Raw genomic sequence first — 19,811 nt, 5'->3', positions numbered from 1 at the left:
AAATCTAAGGCCTAATTAACTTTAGTTATTCATGTTCATGCCACTTTAACATGAGGATTTGAGTTTTTCATTATTAAACTATTTATTTGTGAAGCAATTTTGAGATTTGTATTATTGTTTGGACCAAACAAACATTGTGAAGATGTCACTCTGGGCTTTGGGTGATTGTAAATCTCACTTTTTTTTCAGAATTATTTTCAAACAATGGAATAATGTGTAGAAAGTATAAGATTAATCTATAATGACAATTCGTAATACTATACAAAATGGTAGACTATTGCCTTAGTAAACCCTCTTCATTTTTTACTGCTTAAACTGACACTTCTTCCTGTTGGGTTATTATTGCCCATGAACCCCTTCCTGGTAAGAAGTTACACCCAGAATGGTGAACTTTAACTTATTCTTAGTTGGAAACAGAAAATCATAACCAGGAGATGGCACTGCTTTTGATATTTTCACATTCTGTGTGGATTCATTGTTCAAATAGCGAAGGACCAAATCAGCCTATTTCTATGGATTTCTTCATGACCTATGTCACAATAACTTTGATAGAGCTCAAAAAGTAATACATGGGGAAAATCTGTATCATTCCTAAGCTGAGAGAATGTTTACTTTGCAAAGCAGATGATATAGTGGTTGAGAATTCTAGTTGGTCCTTATGAATGACAGCCAGAAAAGGGGACCTTCACATTTTATTTTATGTTACAATTTATTTGATATGATACATAGCCTTCTGAGGGTGGAATTCAGGGAGGTTAATATCGAAACTAAACAAGGGTATTTTACACATTAGTGAAAGTAAAAATGATCAGAAAATATAATATTTGAAAAATTACTTTTTTCCACAAAATTGATATTTAAAGAGAAGATTGATTGATTCAAACAGGCTGAATAAGTACTAAATAGATGATTTATATAAGTAGAAGTAGCAATACTACAGTGTAAGTCCTGCATTGAAAAATTAAAAAGTACTCTATGAACCAAAATTGAAAAAGTACTCAGTATGAAAAATGTGCACTACATTTTACTTACAGGAACTACCGTAGGCTACTTGATTAAATGTACTCGGTGACATTACACCACTTGATATTGAAGCATATGTACATTAAGTTGAATAGCGTGGTGGTGGAGCAGAGGTCAGCAAGTACACGTCAGTAGGCTACCTGCACCCTAATGGTTATTACTGTATGCTCAGTTGAACACAGGAGCGTGCAGGTATGATAGGTGTCACTGCACCCTGTATTTAGCTTATAAACGTTCACTTGTTTACAGCCAACAAGGGAGCAACTTTATCCCTTCTTTATTTGCGCAAGTTCACTCAAGTTTAATAAGTACACAGCACGACCTGCTTTTCCAAATGATATGGCTCATATGCGGAGATACAGAGGGGGGAGACAGTGGGAGAGAGTTTTCCCTTGCAGGCTGCTGCTGCTTGCTGTGCCAATGCACAAACAGTACCTGCCGTGGGATAGGTCTCCACAAATTGAGGCTGCGCTTGACACGATCATGCGATTGAATGACGAGCGCGTCATGCTCGTCTTCCTCCTCTCCTGCTCGGTGCGATCAGTGGCTCTGTGTTCCGCAATCCCCTGGGATACTGTACCGCCCTCGATGAGTCTGCTATCAGCGTTTAGCTCACACTGAATGGCTTCCCAGAGCAAGGAAAAGCCGGGAGAGAGAGATCTGTGTCTCTTTCTTTAAACCAGCGCCCTGCATCAACTTCCCAGCGAGGGGGTGAGTGTCTGTCTGTCGCTGTGTGTGAAGCGTCCTGCCGGGGTCGTCTGAGGATTCACCGGCTGCTGCTGCTGCTGCTGCTGCGGTGGAGGAGAAGCAGGAGGAGGGGGAGGGTGGAAAGGAGAGTGAGGGGTATGTGCCGGTGTCCTTAGTTAACACCGTGGAGTAGGGTTGATGATGAACGGTCCAGTAGGTACGGGACAATAAAAGTTTGGGAAGTAGGCTGCTCATTTAGGGGACGGGTCCAAGTTCTTAATCTCAACCCAACCTTTAGAAAACACACTAAAGTATAGCATGTATAACCAACGAGTGTAAGGTTTGTAGTTTAATTTCCTCTCCAAATATGCGAAAATGCAATGGCAGTCAGTTTTTTTTGGCACGGTAACTCGTTCGTAAAGAATTGTGCCTTGTTGTGCTCCCACCCCCCCGCTCCGTGCCGCACTGGTTCCGTCTGGCTCGCCCTCAGCTGCTGCGTGTCCTGGGATGACCTGTTGATGTCGGTAGAATGGAGAATGGCAGGGGGAGCGATTTCCCCCATCACCAAAATATTTAAATAAGCAACATTTTGGGCTTGACAACCGGCGTCGCAGCACAGCTACCTCGTCCGCACAGGCAGTAAGTGTCTTGTTCATATTGTTGAGTGTGTGGACTATCGCGGAAATGCTTGTCATTGTGCAGCTGGGGGCTGAGTGTGCATGAGGTGGATGGGGCGAACCCAAAATATTTAACAGTAGTGTTAGCTTAGCCGTTAGCCACCTCTATAGGCCCGCTGCGGATGGGAAGAGGGCATACAACAATTCAGCGTTGTCAGCCACAGGGGAGCGGGGGACACATGGATAAAGCGAACATAGTTTATATTAATACACTTAAATGTCATTTGAGGGCACGTAAACGGGAGCACAACGTCTCCTCCACAACGGGGCTTGCTGCCATCCAGTCGCCCCCCTCCCGTCGCCTCCGGTGCCAGCAGACAGTGGAGCCTCCCGGCGGGTAGACTGGCACCCAGGTCGGTGTGTGAAAGAGCTGTTCCCAATTACCCGGCATCCTTTCCCGTTTCAACATTTCTGTACGGAGGCATACTGTCGGATACAACATCAGCAACATTAAGAAGTTTAGAAGCTTTTCATGTCAGTGCTGCTTTATATTCAGTATCTCCCTGTTATATAAGAATAATCACGAATCAGGCCTACTTATATGTCTGGACTTGATAGGAGTAGCACAGCCATGCAGGCATGGGCACATGAGAACCAGGAAATGCCTATAGAGGGAATGCATTGTGTGCCAGCTAACCCAGTGACTCCACACTAATCATCCACATAGCTGTGAATGTGCCCAGGATGCTGTTTTCAATGGTAGAACTGGATAAACTGGCAAGTAGTCAGACTGTAGACCTGACTTATTCTGGATGAGTTCTGAAATATGTTGACAGAAGTTCCCATCTTATATAAGCCTATATGGATGTGGGCAAAACATTGTTAAGTCTCACTATGAGAAGTCTAAGGTCTTAAGGATGTTGTGTGTATGTTTGACCTACTTTCCCCTCCAGGCTGGTTGGTATAAGCCACAGGGTGAGTTTGGGTGAATGTAATTCTTCCCCATTGCAGCGCTCTATATATTTTATGGAATAAGGACCTGAAATGATCCCTTTCATCTATGCAGGCTTCACTGCCCCTCCTTGGTGCATAAAGACACACATGCACACACACACACACACACACACACACACACACACACACACACACACACACACACACACACACACACACACACACACACACACAGTCACATTCCCTCTCACTGTCAGGGTGAACTGTGCAAAAACACACACTGCTCTCAGCCGTGTGTGTGTGTGTATGTGTATGTGTGTGTGTGTGTGTGTTTGTGTGTGTGTCTTTATGTGCACGCATGTGTGCTTACTGCGGCTCGCCAAACTGTAAACAAGCAGTATTGTCTCATGTCTGTGTGTGACTCAGTGTGCCTTTTGTGGGTTTGTTTGAGTTTGTGTGTGCGCATCTGTGTTTTAGTATGAGGGAGAGGGAGCTTGAGTGAGACAGAGACAAAGAGAGCATTTCTCTTTACCCTGGAGCTTGGATAGGTCCCAAATGAAAGGCTTTGGATATGATGGGGCGGCTCACTCCAGCCCTCGCCAGTCACTCACACCAAAGTGGTAGTGTGCCTCACACAGGGTGGGCTTCAATCAGTGTGTTCTCTGGGTTTCAGATATTGTTGGGTATGAATCTTCACGTGTGTGTGCAACTTGCAAGCATGCAACGCTAGTGGTAAAGCATCAGTGTAAAAACAGCTTTTATCTAGGCCTGTTTGCACATTTGTGTAAATCTGTGGAATCCACTTATGGCTGCTATTCTGCTGTAAAGGTTTATGGGCAATAAAATGCCACGTGGACTTATCAATGGAACTGTTGTTTCCTTAGCTGTGGAATTGTGGAAGGTAGGTTGGGTAAAAAGGGCATATAATGGTAACATATATGTGAATCCCTGTACTAAAAAGTAAATCCCTCCCATTGTGTAGAATCAGATCATGCATACAAGTTCCAAAATACGTTTTCTGATGTGTTGTAACTGATAGTGGATTCAAAGCTTTCTCACAGACGCACAATAATATAGCTTTCCCACAGCAGAGGGAACTTTCCTCCACTTTAATTTAATATTGACATGCATAATATAGGAATCTTTCGAGCGGATGCAGGGCAAGGGGGTATGTTTGCCTTTGAATGTTTAGAGAAGTGAACGGAAACATGCTATGTGGTGTTTGTTTAAGCCACACACTTGTTTTCACATAGAATAACAGGACATGACCCAGTTATCTAAGGACAGAGTTGTATAGCTCATATAAGACAGACAATAAAAAGGCTTTCACTGAGCCCACTCCTGGCAAAAACAACTGCTGCAAGGCTGAAGTGACGTATAAGATTAATGCTATGTAGATTATCCATGCTTCAACTAAACTAGGTTTGAAATATCAATGTCCTGTGAGCCTGCCAAAAGCCTTCAGTAGCACTGTGTGAAGAAATATTTGTGGTGAATTGGATATGACGAGGCTTATTCAGGACTTCTTTTCTCTAGAATAGAGGTGTTTCATAAAGAGTAATTCAGCGTAGAAGTCATCGAACAATACATTAGAGGAACTTTAGTGTTTGTTAGGTTTTAGTTTATCCAAGGAGAAGACAGCTGTTTTATTGTGTCTGACATTCCTCACCTGTTTTGTTTTAGGCTGGTTTTCCCTGAGCTTTCTGTCTTTTAACACATTCATGTTACATTACACCTCCTCCTCACATTGCCTGCTGACTCCCTCCTCACACCATGACTTTTTGTCATTGTTGTAAATGGGCCTGCCCAACTTATCCCACTGAGATTATGACTGTGCTCATGACCAGGGTTAAAGCAGTGTGAACACCACAATCAAATTCCTGTTGAGCAGTAACGTTTATAACACTACATGGTGACTCGGCAACATCCTGACACTTGAAGACATGCTGAACTTTTGTTTAACTCTCGGTGTTTTACACAGAAGTTATGTGGAGATGATTCATTGTCAGTTATTGTTATTCTGTCATTCCAAGGGTTGCAAAAAATCTGTCAAATGAAATATAAAAATGATTTCAAAAATTCTATTTAAAAAGTATAGCCTACCTTGTAGTTCATTTCTAGTCTTGCACAGCACTCAGCAGCAAACTCCTACATCACATAATACAAATAATTTGCCAGAACCCCATTAAAAAGGAATTCAGTGTATTTACAACCCTCTGCATGCACAGTGCATTCTCTCACACCGCTGACAGTGCGGCACTGTCTGAGCCACAGGACGTAGCTTTTGATCATATTATTGGAGTGAACATTTCTTTGGGGATGAAATAATGTTTCAGTAAGGCAGATAGTAACCCAAAGTAAATGGTAACTTGGTAGCAGTTTATTCTCTACGCCTATACCATGTGGGATGTAGCTTGATTTAGCATTCTAACCGAAGAGTGTCAATCTACCTACATTTATTTTTTTATGTAACTTGTCAATTAGTAGTTGATCTTGAACTTTAAGTTTGAACATTGATGGCTCTTATTTTGAAGTATCTTTGTGTTTGGCAAATTAATTGATTAGGTCTTTCAGGCTAAAGGTTTTTTATCTGCATATGACCTGGTAAATACAGCCTGAGCAAATGTCTCCATGTTTCCATTTTATATTTACCTTGAATATTCCTTACATCTGCAACCCTATTTATTCCTCTCTTGTTCTTTTTCTGTGTCTCTTTCTTTCCTAACAAGACCTTTTGGTGGTGTGCGTAGGCGCACCATGGCCCAGACCCTCCAGATGGCGATCCCAAACTTTGGCAACAATGTTTTAGAGTGTCTGAACGAACAGCGACTGCAGGGCCTTTACTGCGATGTCTCCGTGGTGGTCAAGGGCCATGCCTTCAAGGTACTGATGAGAATAATGTTGTTATTGTTTTCAGAAAGGAAATAACTCTTGTGTTTCAAAAGTCGAGGATAAAATTACAGAAGCCTAGGCTTCCCTGTAAACAGTTATACTTGATGGCAGCCATGTTGCTTGGATAATGTCAATATACTTCAAAGTGAGGGCTGTTTGGTGTCAAAGCTGAGCAATCGTTGTCATATTTCTAAATTGTTAATGCTGAGAGCAGTTTTTCATCTCAGAATAATTTCAGAGAGATTCTGCTAAATTCCTCCTCTTTAGAGAAAGGTTTTCAGATAAGTTTAATCAACGATTGTCGTCTTTACTTTGAATGACAACTGGCCCTCCTTAATGGCATGTCATTTCCCACTTTGCTTGTAAACTTAATGGGTTAGATTGCCCCCAATTGGAGTGCCGTAAGGATTGATTGGATGTCTTTTTTCACTTTTATCTTGGAGGGTATTCGTAACTTTGTCTGCCCTGCAAACTTCTATCTCCCAAAATCCTGGTAGGACTTTCTTTCTTATAACAGAGGGAGAACTCCAAATCAGTATTTTAGGAATCTTGACTTCAATACTTAAATACTGACTGAATTTAGGTCACAAATAGTTGGAAACAAATGAGGTCTTTTCTTAAATATATTCCTTACTTTATGTCTTTCAAAAGTTCTAATGGGTTGCCTTACTCATCTGCTTTTGTCTCAGGCCCATCGAGCTGTGCTGGCTGCTAGCAGTTCTTATTTCCGTGACCTTTTCAGCAGCAGCAATAACGGCAGTGGGAGCAGCAATGATTCAAGCCCGACTGTAGTGGAGCTCCCTTCGGCTGTGCAGCCCCAGAGCTTCCAGCAGATCTTGTCTTTCTGCTACACAGGCCGTCTCAGCATGACGGTGGGGGACCAGTTCCTGCTCATGTACACGGCCGGCTTCCTGCAGATCCAACAGATCATGGAAAAAGGCACGGAGTTCTTTCTCAAGGTGAGGCAGATATTGTTTTCAGTCGGAAGTTGTCTAAGAAAGTAACATAGTCGCGGGGACATGGGAAAAAGACAAAAGGTTTTGAGTTTTCAATGATTTGAGCACAGTAAAACCCACAAATCAATATTTCATTTACTTATATTTAGGTCACAGGGAACCAAAATTGGTCAAACCAAAATAAAACGTTATCATCAAAATTACAATTGTTGTTATTTGTGATCAAGGTGTCGTCTCCATTCCAATTGGGACAATTCTGAAACATGTTGTGTTCGTAATGAGAAAAAATAGACATTTAGCAGCAATATGTATGCACTAACGCAACATAAAGGTCTCCTATTATGTTATAGTGGAACAACATATTGTAGGGCAATATCTACAAAACATGTCTGTGAAGTGTTTGGCTCAAAATACCAAACAGATCACCCATTGTAGCCATGCCTCATCCCCCTCTATTTCAGCCCTGTTCCTGAAGTGCTGAGGCTGTGACTGTCGCTTTAAATTTGACTTGAGCTGAAGCTGGCCACGCCCCTTTGGAGAGCATGCAGCTCTCTGTCTGAAGAGAGAAATTTCTAACGGAGATATTCAGCTAAACGCTGCCGTGATTAAAAGCCATATTATGTTCAAAACCACATCAAGCCTTATTTCTGAAACACTTGTTTCGATAGGGAAAGGGGTTACTTAACTATTTGGAATCCCTTACGGTTTACCCTGATTAATCCTCCAAATTTGGAAAAAGTTTAGAAACTGGCCAATGATCATTGAGATGCCCAGCTGTTGTAAAGACAGACTGATCATCCAACATATATTGGACATCAACTTGTGTGAAGATATTTACTCAAGAGTGAATATGTTTACATTCATTCCTAGGTCTCCTCCCCGAGCTGCGACTCCCAGGGTCTTCACGCTGAGGAGGCCCCCCCCTCTGAGCCTCAGAGCCCTGTGACGCAGACCAGTAACAGTGCAGGCCGGCCTGCCTCCTGCCTGACGCCACTGCCTCTGGTGTCCCGGGTGAAGACGGAGCAGCCAGCCAGCCAGCCGGAAGCTGCCACCCCTTACTCTGTGGTCTGCACCCCTGTGGCCAAGCGGTTGTGGGAGGGCGGCAGCAGCGGGGTAGGCTCAGGGGGAGGAGGCGGGGCTAGGAAAGCAGCCCGTTATTCCCAGGAGGCATTGCGGGGTAGTGCCATTCAGAGCCCCGGAGCCCTTGGACTGGCTATGGGTGTGGGGGCCAACGCAACCAGCCTGGCCGGCATGGTGGCCGGCACTGGCACCAATGGCAACTACGCAGCAGGCCTCGGCGTGTCAGAGGGCGCCAGTCCCGGCACCCTCAGCACCTACGCCAGCGACTCCCCCATCAGCTACCACGACGATGAAGAAGAGGAAGAGCCGACGGATGAATGTGCTGAAGAGCAGTATAGGCAAATCTGCAACATGTACACCATGTACAGCATGCTCAACATGGGCGCCGCAGGTAAAGGACATGAGGCGGATCAGTATGTGTCACTTAAAGACATGTTGTGTTGAACATGTCTTATAATATCTCATAACTAAAGGCAGAGAAATGTAATGAATGAGTGTCTGGTGTTCAGATGTCACCGTGCACCATCTTTAATTTTTTTGTGTGTTATGGTTATATTCTAACTCTGAAAACCTGTTTCTCTCCAGCAGCTGGTGAGCGTGTTGAGGCTCTACCAGACCACACAGAGACACGGGGTCGGATGCGAGGCAGAGACCTCACATGTCTGCCCGCAGAACTCGTCGCTCAGATAGGCAACCGCTGTCATCCCAAACTGTACGAGGAAGGAGACCCTGCCGAGAAACTAGAGTTAGTCTCAGGTATGGATCGGGTGTTGTCAAAGAAAACCAAAAAAGCTTTTAGAGCATGGGGGTTTAGAGCAGCTGGTAAATGTATTTTCTATGTGTTCGTCTAAGGCTTTTAAACATTTGAAAGGTATACCAAAGAAACACACAAGCCAGAATAAACCTATAATGAATTTACTTATGTCAGATCATTCAGAGGACACTTTCAACAGGACACTGGCAATGATATGTATACACATATTGAGAGAAGGCTGTCCTCAGATGACTCGGGTTGGCATTGACACGCAGGTTACGTGCCAGTACTGCACATTTGATTCTGTGTGTTTATGTCAAGGACATCCTGTGACAATGTGTGTGTTACCTTACGGGCTGGGTTACATATCTTGCAGCACAGTGCCTGTTTGATTGAGAGAGTGAATGCAACATAAACCCAATTTGTGTGTAATAAAGTCAAATGCACAAGTGTAGTGTGCATACCATTTATACTATGAAAAGGAATAGACTTTAGTTAGTGAAAATTATAGAAAAGCAAGACTCGTAACTATGATACCGAAACATTTCCTCCTCGTTCTCCGCCTACAGCTGCAACATTTCATATGAATCAGACTAGACAAACAAATATTCCATTCCAGTAAATGAAAGCAAAGATCTTTATTATATTACCGTGTATGAACCACACAATCTGAAGTCGGAGAGATCAGCCACGGCCTGAAAGGAGACCATAGATGGGTCGTAAATAGGTGCTGCTGGTTCCTTTTGTTTCTTGATAATCATGGCTGGTGCATTCTTTGCAGGTACTTCTGTGTATATATCGCGAGCCCAGCTAATGAACTGTCACGTGAGCGCAGGGACCAGACACAAGGTGCTGCTGAGGAGGCTGCTGGCCGCCTTCTTTGACAGGTTCGTTTCATCTGTCTGAGTCTATTTCTGCAAGTGCTTCATGTAAAGTTAGCTGGGTTTTTATATAGACATTATGAGATGTTTTTTACCTGGATTGGAAGGATGTAACAACTTATTGTTGTTTTCCTCTGTTGTGTGTTCCTCTCTTTGATGTATCAGGAACACTCTGGCTAACAGCTGTGGAACCGGCATCCGCTCATCCACCAACGACCCAAGCCGCAAGCCGCTGGACAACAGAGTTCTGCACGCGGTCAAATGTGAGTGTTGTTCGGTCCGAGGGTATTTGCCTTTAGAGCGCGCAAACAATTTGCATTAGCTTGTGATGTTGGATACAGATAGAGGGGAATGTAAAAGAAATGGTACGAATTTAATATGTTTTACCTATCTTAGAGCTGATGCAGAATTATTGCATGGCCTATTTTAAGTTACTTTTAGTTGAAAGGTCCAACAGGTTTCTGATTCCAGCTGCACCCTTATGATCAGCATTAGGTAACAGCTCACTCTGACCACTAGATGGCAACATCACCTATGTTTACATACTGTATATCAGTGTTTCTCAAACTTTTTCAGACCAAGGACCACTTAACCAATAAAAAAATACTCACGGACCACCTAACTCCCCCAATATCCCAAAACAAGATTCAAGATTCAAGAAGCTTTATTAATGCCGAGGGAAATTGAGGTGCAACAGTTCAATACAAAGAAGGAAGGAGAAATATACACCAAATATAACTAAATATAAACTAGAATAAATACAATAGGCCTGCTTACTACTCCAACAGTATATTACAAATTACAGCCTAATAATAACAGCTTTATGTGACCTTCTCTATATCGCTCGTTCACACATTAAAGGAACAATACAAATACAACTACGGATTCTACAAGCATTTCGTTCACATGCAATTTAAACGGTAAATGCTGATAGATTTTACACATCATATGAAACATAGACTACATTTATTACTGAGTTTATGTCCGAGCGAACAGAGAGATACGCAAAATGCACCGCATTTAGTACGACACAAACTTCTGCTGTGTATTTTCAAAAATAAAATACAGTAAAACTATGGTTGCAGGCCCAAGTTTAACAAGACTTTAACAATAAACACAAGGTCATTATTTACACTGTTACATTTACAAATAGCATTGTTTACTCACTCATACACTGCGTGTCTCTGTTGCTACCTAATGGGAGGAATGGTGCTGCTTGTGCTGAGACATCAGTGAAACAATGTCTGGATCCAAACTGGAGAGTTTTAGTCTCATATCACAGTCCACATTGATCCTGTTACGCTGCTTTGTTTTCAGACCAACAAGTGTAGAAAAACCAACTTCACAGTTGTAGGTGGTTGGAAACGGCATCAACAGTTTCAGAGAAGCGTCAGCCAGCTCTGGGTGCTCAGGCTGGACGTGGACCCAAAAGTCCGTCAAGCTTTTCTCTCTGAAAGTCGTCCTCAGTGTCCCATCAGATGCGATGTCCACAAGGCTGTCAACCTGTCTTGATGGGAGCTTGGAACTGACGTGTTCGATGTGCGTTTTGTCCCCAAATGGATTCCTGATCCACTCATAGCCTGCATCTAGTTCTGGGAAATATCTTCCCAGCTGAAAGTGAAGGCCTTGCAGATGTTCCTTGAAGGCTGCAACTGTGCCGCCGTCCAGCTCTTCATCTGCAGCGAGGAGAAAATCCACAAGCGTCGGAAAACAGTCAAACTCCTGGCGATCCAGACGGACACACCACAATTCCATCTTGAGGCATGCGGCTTTAATTTTGTCCTGCACATTGAAGGCGGTGACGGCTTTTCCCTGCAGCGCTAAGTTCAAAGCATTGAGTGCGCTAAAGACATCGGCCAGGTACAGTGCCGCCGCTCCCATAACGCGCATTACGCGCTGTGCGTAGGGCACCAAGTGTCGAGGGGGCACCACCAAAAATAGCCTAATGAAAAATCGTCATAATAATTATAAGGCCGAAATTATTTCAGTAGACTATAGAAATATGAGGCACTTTTTAGGCATACTACTCAAAGGTACCGATGGTGCCCCCCTCTCCCCTCCCCCCCTCCCCTCCCCACTCACTCATCACAACTCATAATGTTTTTTTATTGGGGGGGGGGGGGGGGGGAGGGCATCATGAAGGAATTATGCTTAGGGCACCAAAATGGCTAGCAGCGGCACTGGCCAGGTATGCCAATTTTGAGAGCCACTGGAAATCATGCAGTCTGTCATACAGTTCATCAGTATGATGCAAGAACAACATCACCTCATCGCGCAGTTCAAATAGACGGGTGAGAACTTTCCCACGCGACAGCCAGCGAACTTCAGTATGGAAAAGCAGTTTTGTGTGTTCACTTCCCATTTCATCACACAGAGCTTTAAAAAGACGTGTGTTCAGTGCTTTGGTTTTTATTGTATTAACAATTTTCACAGACTCGTCCAGTACTGATTTGAGGCATGGTGGCATTTTTTTCACAGCCAGCTGTTCTCTGTGAATGCAACAGTGTGTTGCTGTGGCGCAAGGTGCAACTGCGCGTATGCGCGCTGCCAGTCCCTTGTGTTTCCCAGTCATTGCAGTTGCACCATCTGTGTAAATACCAACACATCGTGTCCAGTCGATATTATTCTGCAGGATGAAATCGTTGACTGAGTCAAAAATGGCTTCCCCTGTGGTGTTGGTCGGCAGGGAACGACAAAACAGAAATTCATCCTGCACACCGCCATCATAAATGTACCTTACAAAACACAGCAGATTTGCCTCATTCACGATATCAGTTGACTCGTCCAGTTGCAGTGTGAAAAACTGGCTTTGGCGTTAATGTGTGATCAGCATATCTTTCACATTTTCGGCCATGGCTGTTATTCGCCGCTGGACAGTATCATTGGAGAGGGGGACCCTGTTAATTTCGTCGCTTGCTTTCTCCCCAAACAATACATTAGCCATAACCTTGGCAGCTGGTTTGACTAAATTCTCACCTATCGAATGAGGTTTCCCTGTTTTTGAGATGAGAAGGGATACCCTGTATGATGCCTCTGTAGCCTTCGCATTTTCCCCCGTCGCAAAAAAATGTGAGGGCGCCTTCGTCATGTGTTTTTTAAGTTCATCACGTTTTCTCTCAAACAATGCTAAAGGTTTCCCGATGTAATCCTTGTGTTTGCTCTCAAAATGACGCTTGAGCTTGGCGGGTTTCATAGCCTCGTTAGCCAACGACTCGTAGCACAAAACACAGTGTGGATTGGGATCCTCTTCATCTCCAGTCCAGAAAAATCCGAATTTTATGTAGTCGCTGTGATGTTTTCTCTTCACTTTAGCGCTGGACTTTCCGCGATCAAGCAGAGTTTCACAGCTTTCAGCCGGGTGGGGGTTAGACGGCGAACCGCCCTCCTGGGACTCAGTAACGCACACAAAATCACTTGTCGCTGCGGCTGAACCACTTGTAGTTGCTGGATCTCCTGCATCAGGACGATGCACCTTGACTGTCACGTCAGATTTGTCATTTAATTTTCTTATAACTGACCCTGTCTTTAGCCATCGATCCATCTTGTCAGTTGACAGCTCAAATTGACCGCGCAAATCATTTATGACGTAAGATCGTAACCTACGAACCTACGTAGCTACATCTATGCTACACTCTATACTAGTCATTTTAAGACAGTTTGAGAAACACTTTAAACTTATAATATATTAATTTCAAATGTGACATTTTACCAAAATACTCACGGACCACTAGGGGTCGCTCACGGACCACCAGTGGTCCGCGGACCACTCTTTGAGAAAGACTGCTGTATATGATGTTACGCAAAGGAAAAGGCTCACTTGTGTAGCTCCTTAGATGTGCTTGAGTTGAATTTGTTTCTCGTCAGTCAACTCCATTGACTGAGTGATCAGAAACATACCTGCAATCATTACCTCTCCTTAAATGTCCTGACTCTGGGACATGGTTATTCAGTATTAGCCAACATCAACTGAAATGTGTCTGAATTTAGGTTCTTCTGATACTTCAGGCTGCTTCAATGCTGCGCCAGACACGATAGCACACATTACTCATTTAGTGTTTTTGACTTGCTTAACATTTCCCTTACTGTTTCTGCTGTTCACTTCCTGTCTGCTTCATTACACTACTTCTTATAGCTAACAGCATAATGTGCAATCATCCTAACTGTGTGTGTTTTTTTTTTTATTTACCTTTTCCATGACAGTTTATTGCCAGAACTTTGCCACCAGCTTCAAAGAGAGCGAGATGAATGCCATCGCAGCGGACATGTGCACCAACGCCCGCCGCGTGGTGCGTAAGAGCTGGATCCCCAAGCTGAAACTACTGATGGCCGAGAGCGACGCCTACACTGCTTTCCTTCCCGACGGGGTCAAGATGGAGGACGACACCTTGGGGGCGGAGCCAGCCTTCGACCCAACCTCCCTGGAGGCTGCTGGCGGGGCCGGCATGGAGTCAGGTGGCTCTTCAGGTGAATCGCTACCAGGTGTAGGTGGGGAAGGAGGAGCATTATTTTGAACTTTGTGTCTGGGGATAGTTGAGATTTGGTGACACACATACCAGTATTCCCCAGTTTTGCTTGCCTCCTCACTCTTTGGCCCACGCTGATCTCTCACATCTGACTGTCTATACTACACTGCTGGGGTCAACAGCTGTGACCCCGATGTAACCTGGACATGAACACTTATTTGCTTTAAGACTGTACAATGAAGGTAGTTGAGGAAAGGGAGAGAGTGAGAGGCTTTTCTCCAAACTGTCCTCTGCCTCCCCTTGTCTTTTTAAGGTGTGTATGCGCATCCACTGTTTAATATTAAATACATTCCCTGAAATGAAGGTGATTGGTGGGTTACTATTGCAGAGGTGCAAGGATGGCTGTAAGGACAGGTTCGGAGTAGACCACTCCATATTCCAGCCTAGGAGAAGGAACTAAAAAATGAAATAGAACCAATAATATCATTTAACACTACCTGTTTTTCCTCCCCCTGCTCCTTCCAATCATCACCCTGCAACTGTTCTTCGCCACATCACATTTCTCGAGACCTAGAGAATCTCACTGAGTGTTTCACTGTGCAGTGTCTTATAGAAATGTCATCTTCCTCTTCTTCTGTTTCCTAATATTGTAGCATGTTTCTCTGTCTATGAACTGAATACGTGATCCAGAGAGAAGGTGAACGCTTTTTACTGAGATGATTGTAAAGAGAATTTAAAGGGCAAAAGGTTATAAAATATGGTCATATTTTTAGAAGACAAACTATATTTATACAAGTGCTCATGCCTAGAGCGGCGTGAGCAAAAGAGAGTGAGAGGGATTGTTTTAAAATCTCGATCTTCATGTTTAATTGAAAGAGGTCTTGTCAAATAAGGAAAGTGCTATTTTTGCATAAAAAAGGAGTCTAATAAAGCAGTCTTATCATAAGACACATAGTCATTTATTTTTATCTTTATTTGACAGTGCAGAGAGATGGAATGAGCAGTTGAACTGCTAAATATGAAGCATTTCATCTTCTTTTCATGAGCTTAAAAGGAATAATAAGACTGATTCAGCTGGCTTGACTGTTGTCTAAGAGAACAATTTCTAGTTAAGTTGTGAACCTGAAACGTTTGCCTCCTTCGATAAAACTTTAGCCCACAATTTTGACGATTACCTGAAGAAAAATAAAGGTTATATTAATGTGACAACTCGGCCAGTATTGATATTTTTGAAAAGGAAAAAGAAGTGCTGACAACTGCAAAAGTGGCAGGGAATAATTACAGAGAATAGGTATGTGCCTTTTAATTCAAATCCGTGAGCAGAAGCCTGGTGGGTACAGTGATGTCATGAGGAGGCAACAATGCTTGAAGCAAATGGTTGTATGGTACGATCCACGTGTGCAGAAACAGTTATTTGGGTAAGAAGGAGAGCCTGTATTGCGCGGCGGTGTCTTTTCAGTCTGTAGTTTATTCATGTATCTAATGCGCCACCTCTTTACGATGGAAATTGGAAATGGCTGACAGTTTTATTTTAGAGTTTGAAATGATTTTGCACCTTAACGAGAAGAACCAGCGGTTCATGCACCTTTTATGAGAAATGTTGTGTTGCAATTGAACCCCTTTTGATGGAATTTGTCTTTTTGTTTTCCATGTCTGCCTGCGTTTTTTGTTTAGAAATTGGCACAAATTCCAACTGTAAATAATCAAAACGACTGTTGAGTTCAACCCCAAGTGTTCTTCCTTTCTGTTGCTGGATGCATCTGATTGTGAAATGTTAAAAACGTACCTTTTTTCTGTATGTGAAAGTTTGTATTTGCTTGTTGAATGGCCTGTTATGGGTCAGCATGGGGGGTTCAGTGTTCCTGTTGCAGTTGGATATAAAAGTTATGGGAATGCTCTCACAGATGACTGATTACTTTCTGCTTCTGGCGGGGCATTTCTAAAAAGGGTTTTATTTTTCTGAAGACAGCAACAGGGTAAAAAACAGGAAGGAATTTATTATTTTTTATGACAAGCAGTTGATGCAATCTTTTAGGGGAAAAAAACAAGAAGCAAGCTTAGCGTATTTTCATTGAGTCAATTATAAGGATGGGTTTAATGAAATATTCAACTTGGTGGTTTATGGAAAGAACAAAAATCCAGTACCTCGTATTCTGTAATTAAGGGTAATGACAACAAAACCTCAGTAAGCTCTGCATCTGACTGTAGATGCCCCCCTCCCCTACGTACCTCCACAGTATACTCAAAGACTGTCGTGCTTCCTGTCCTTCATGCAGCTGGTGTCGAGTTTCACTTCCACAAGTTTGTTTATCTGTTTCGGAGAGGGACAAAGCAGTGGTTTCAGGTGGTTGAATCCAAATTTGAAAATGTTTGTTTAATTTGCTGAGTGGCTTTTAACTGTGCGACTTTTACAGTTCACCTCAAACTACTTCTCGATGTCTTTCCATACATTTTTTTATATTATGACACTACCTAAATCAGTGTATGTAACTCGCCGTAACCCGGAAATAGTTTCATGATGTGTTGCTGTTAATCTGTGGTTTCAAATTAAAAAATATCCACATTTTCAAAATAAATTCTCTAAAGTACCAGCTCTCTAGACACATGCTTAAAAAGTTAAGGACCAAGAGAAATGCCACTCACTGAGACATCTGGATTTAATTCCTTGAATTTAATTTCCTATATAACAAAAACGTTTTTTTAAATAATAGCTCTTTGGTACCAAATCTGTCAATGTTCCTGCCTAAAGAAAATCGGTATGACAAAAGCCTAATCGATGTTAAAATGTCTAAATGCAGTTCCATTGTTAAGAGTTATTGGTAAAAGGTGAGTGCCATTGACACACTTGAAGACAAATGTAACATAAACAAAGATTTAATGAGGAATATTTCAAAATAAAAAGTTTCAAAGACAGAAACAACTTGGATAAGTTTCTTGCAGTAACCCTGTTACACGGTGACACACTGAACGACTCTCACTCTATTTTGAGTCACTAACTACAGTTGAAATATCACCACTGAATCAGTATTGACTCTTAGGAAGCTTTGTTAGTCTGTTTACGCACAGCAACCCAGTCCACATAGAATATCCTGCTATTGCGCCTCATGAGCCTAGAGTAGAGTTAACTTTGGTTACAGGACTTATCAGGGGTTTTTACCTATAGTGAATGTTCTCTGATCTCCAAAAAGTCCCTCGACCACAACGTACTTCATCTGCAAGAGCTGTGCTTGTGTTTCACCTTCTGTGCATTTGAGAATTGAAAGATTTCATGCTTCGTTTTTTTGCCTACGTTCTCAGCAAATCGTAATTTCAAAGTTTGTGTTTACACTTCAAGAAACATGTAGACCTACACACTTGAATGGATAAGGTGTGGCGTGGCACGGCACGGGGAACCTTTTGTCACTAAACAGTACATATATAAATATGATTATACACATGTATAGGTAAATACTGTATATTATATATAGACACACACATAGAGATTGTTTGTTGTGCACTCGCAGCATGAGGTATATATTTACCCAGAAACGGCGCTTCTTCACAACCTGTGCAGTAATTGGTCTGCCCATGTCTTTGCCCCTGCTCCTCGCCCTGTGTAACCCTGTAGCGCCAGTGTACATCCTGTACTTCTCATCCTATTTCTTTCTGTGTTCCAAGTGCCAATAACTTTGTGAAAGCCCTGTAACTGTGACCCAACATTATCAAAGGTAATTGCACATTAACAACTGTAAGATAAATAAATACAAATCATAGAGAAAAATGTCAAAATGGATTAAATAATGAATATCTTAATAAAAGATTTGTAACAATATCTCTTTGATTCCTTTTTTACTGGTAGGTGACTGTTCAGCTGCATGTCGGTTATCTTGGTTTTCTTATACTTTAGAATAAAGTAAATAAGTGTATAAGATTCTGACTATTACCATGAAATAAATGCCAGCATTCCCTTTTTCACCTAAATATTACATTAAGGATTGAAAGTAATTTACTGTAAATAAACACATGTTTATAAACCTACAGACAAAACTTTAAATATGCAATGATAAATGTTCCCATTCACACTTCAGTACTCCCACCTGGAGGCTGCCTTGTACTACTAGTTTCACACTTTATGAGCATATCACCCCACACAGTTATTTCTGCCTTTATTTGGCTTTAGTTTCAATCGTGAAACAGTAGGCTACTTTCCATACTAGATAGGACAGCTGGCTTCTAAGAAAGAATTTGCTGACATTCACTATAATAAAGTGAACATAACACAACTCAACTTTGAACAAACACTGTAAAATAGAGCTATATTATATTATTACACATTTATGTTATGCATTTAAAACAGTGATTACCTTTCCTGAAAGTAATAATAATAATGCCTTTTATTTGTGTAAGTGCTAAGAAATACACCAATTATTAACAATAAACCTAAATAATTACCAATAGTAAAAGATTTTAAAGAATGTTGGCTATAATGATTTATTTCTAATGTCATTGTAGATCTACACATTCAGAATGATTCACAATATGACAAACTACTGGCACTGTTTCATTTCAGTTTAATTTATGACCTCCTACAAACCAAACACTGCATAGCCCAGAGTTGATTAAAGTTAACTTCCCATGCTAAGATAACTCCCTGCAGAGAATCAGGTGGACCAGCCTGCACACACAGTTCAACCTTAAACCTGTTATGGTAATGCCTAATTTGCACTCAAGAAGAAATGTAGAAATTTGACAGCACATGTATCCACCAGTGCGCTTGTTTGGTGTTCAGGTCTGTGGGACCCGTTTAGATTTTTTATCAAGCAAAAAATGATAGGATCAATTATTTTTTTCAAACTCAGACTCAAAGGCCTTGGCTCATTTAATATGAAGAACATGTCAGAACTGATTTTCAACGACCACACATTGTACACCCCCCCTACACATTTACATGACATACATGATGTCTGGGTCCGCTGTGTGTGTGTGTGTGTGTGTGTGTGTGTGTGTGTGTGTGTGTGTGTGTGTGTGTGTGTGTGTGTGTGTGTGTGTGTGTGTGTGTGTGTGTGTGTGTGTGTGTGTGTGTGTGTGTGTGTGTGTGTGTGTGTGTGTGTCCCTGCTGTTCTCGCACAATGTTGCAGCGTTGTTGCAAAATTCAAGCACCAACACCTGTCTGCTCTCACATTCCCGCACATTTTACCCTTTGTCTTGCGGGAACCAATTTTTATTTTTCATATTCTATCCCAGTTCTCAAATTGGAGGACAGCACAGAATAAATATAGCTTTGAAAAGGCAATGTGTTCAATGGGACTGATGTGATGTCTTGACTGACTGGTTGCTGTATGTGAAGATGAAGATGAAGATTCAACTTTTATTGTCATTGCACAGAGTACAAGTACTAGGACAACGAAATGCGGTCTCTGCATTTGACCCATCCTAGTGTTAGGAGCAGTGGGCTGCCATTATGTACGGCGCCCGGGGAGCAGTGTAGGTAACCAGTGTCTTGCTCAGGGACACTACGGTGGCAC

The 19,811-nt window shown here is 42.3% G+C and overlaps 1 protein-coding gene and 1 long non-coding RNA gene across 6 annotated transcripts; one reads left to right on the top strand and one right to left on the bottom strand.

Moving 5' to 3' along the window:
• Positions 1–1,370: 1,370 nt before the first annotated feature.
• Positions 1,371–18,116, top strand: nacc1a (nucleus accumbens associated 1, BEN and BTB (POZ) domain containing a). 4 transcript variants are annotated; one of them, XM_063903738.1, is made up of 8 exons: positions 1,371–1,734; positions 6,011–6,164; positions 6,863–7,132; positions 8,000–8,600; positions 8,795–8,965; positions 9,745–9,850; positions 10,010–10,107; positions 14,045–18,116. In XM_063903738.1, exons 2-8 carry the CDS (start codon positions 6,039–6,041, stop codon positions 14,353–14,355), a joined length of 1,683 nt encoding a protein of 560 aa, XP_063759808.1. In that variant the 5' UTR covers positions 1,371–1,734; positions 6,011–6,038; the 3' UTR covers positions 14,356–18,116. The 4 variants fall into 4 exon arrangements, with proteins under 4 accessions (XP_063759808.1, XP_063759807.1, XP_063759810.1 ...); XM_063903737.1 differs by having other exon boundaries at positions 1,371–2,349; XM_063903740.1 differs by having other exon boundaries at positions 1,374–2,349; positions 8,798–8,965.
• LOC134878001 (uncharacterized) lies at positions 7,329–16,610 on the bottom strand. Of its 2 annotated transcripts, XR_010167638.1 has the most exons (4): positions 14,031–16,610; positions 9,940–10,137; positions 9,614–9,658; positions 7,329–8,938 (listed from the first exon to the last, which is right to left on the bottom strand). It is a non-coding gene; the product is annotated as an uncharacterized LOC134878001 (long non-coding RNA). The 2 variants fall into 2 exon arrangements; XR_010167639.1 differs by lacking the exon at positions 14,031–16,610 and having other exon boundaries at positions 9,940–10,391.
• Positions 18,117–19,811: the final 1,695 nt, after the last annotated feature.

Source organism: Eleginops maclovinus, chromosome 16 (genome assembly GCF_036324505.1).
Source record: "Eleginops maclovinus isolate JMC-PN-2008 ecotype Puerto Natales chromosome 16, JC_Emac_rtc_rv5, whole genome shotgun sequence".
In the NCBI taxonomy this organism is placed as follows: Eukaryota; Metazoa; Chordata; class Actinopteri; order Perciformes; family Eleginopidae; genus Eleginops; species Eleginops maclovinus.
This window is presented reverse-complemented; position numbering and strand designations above follow the sequence as displayed.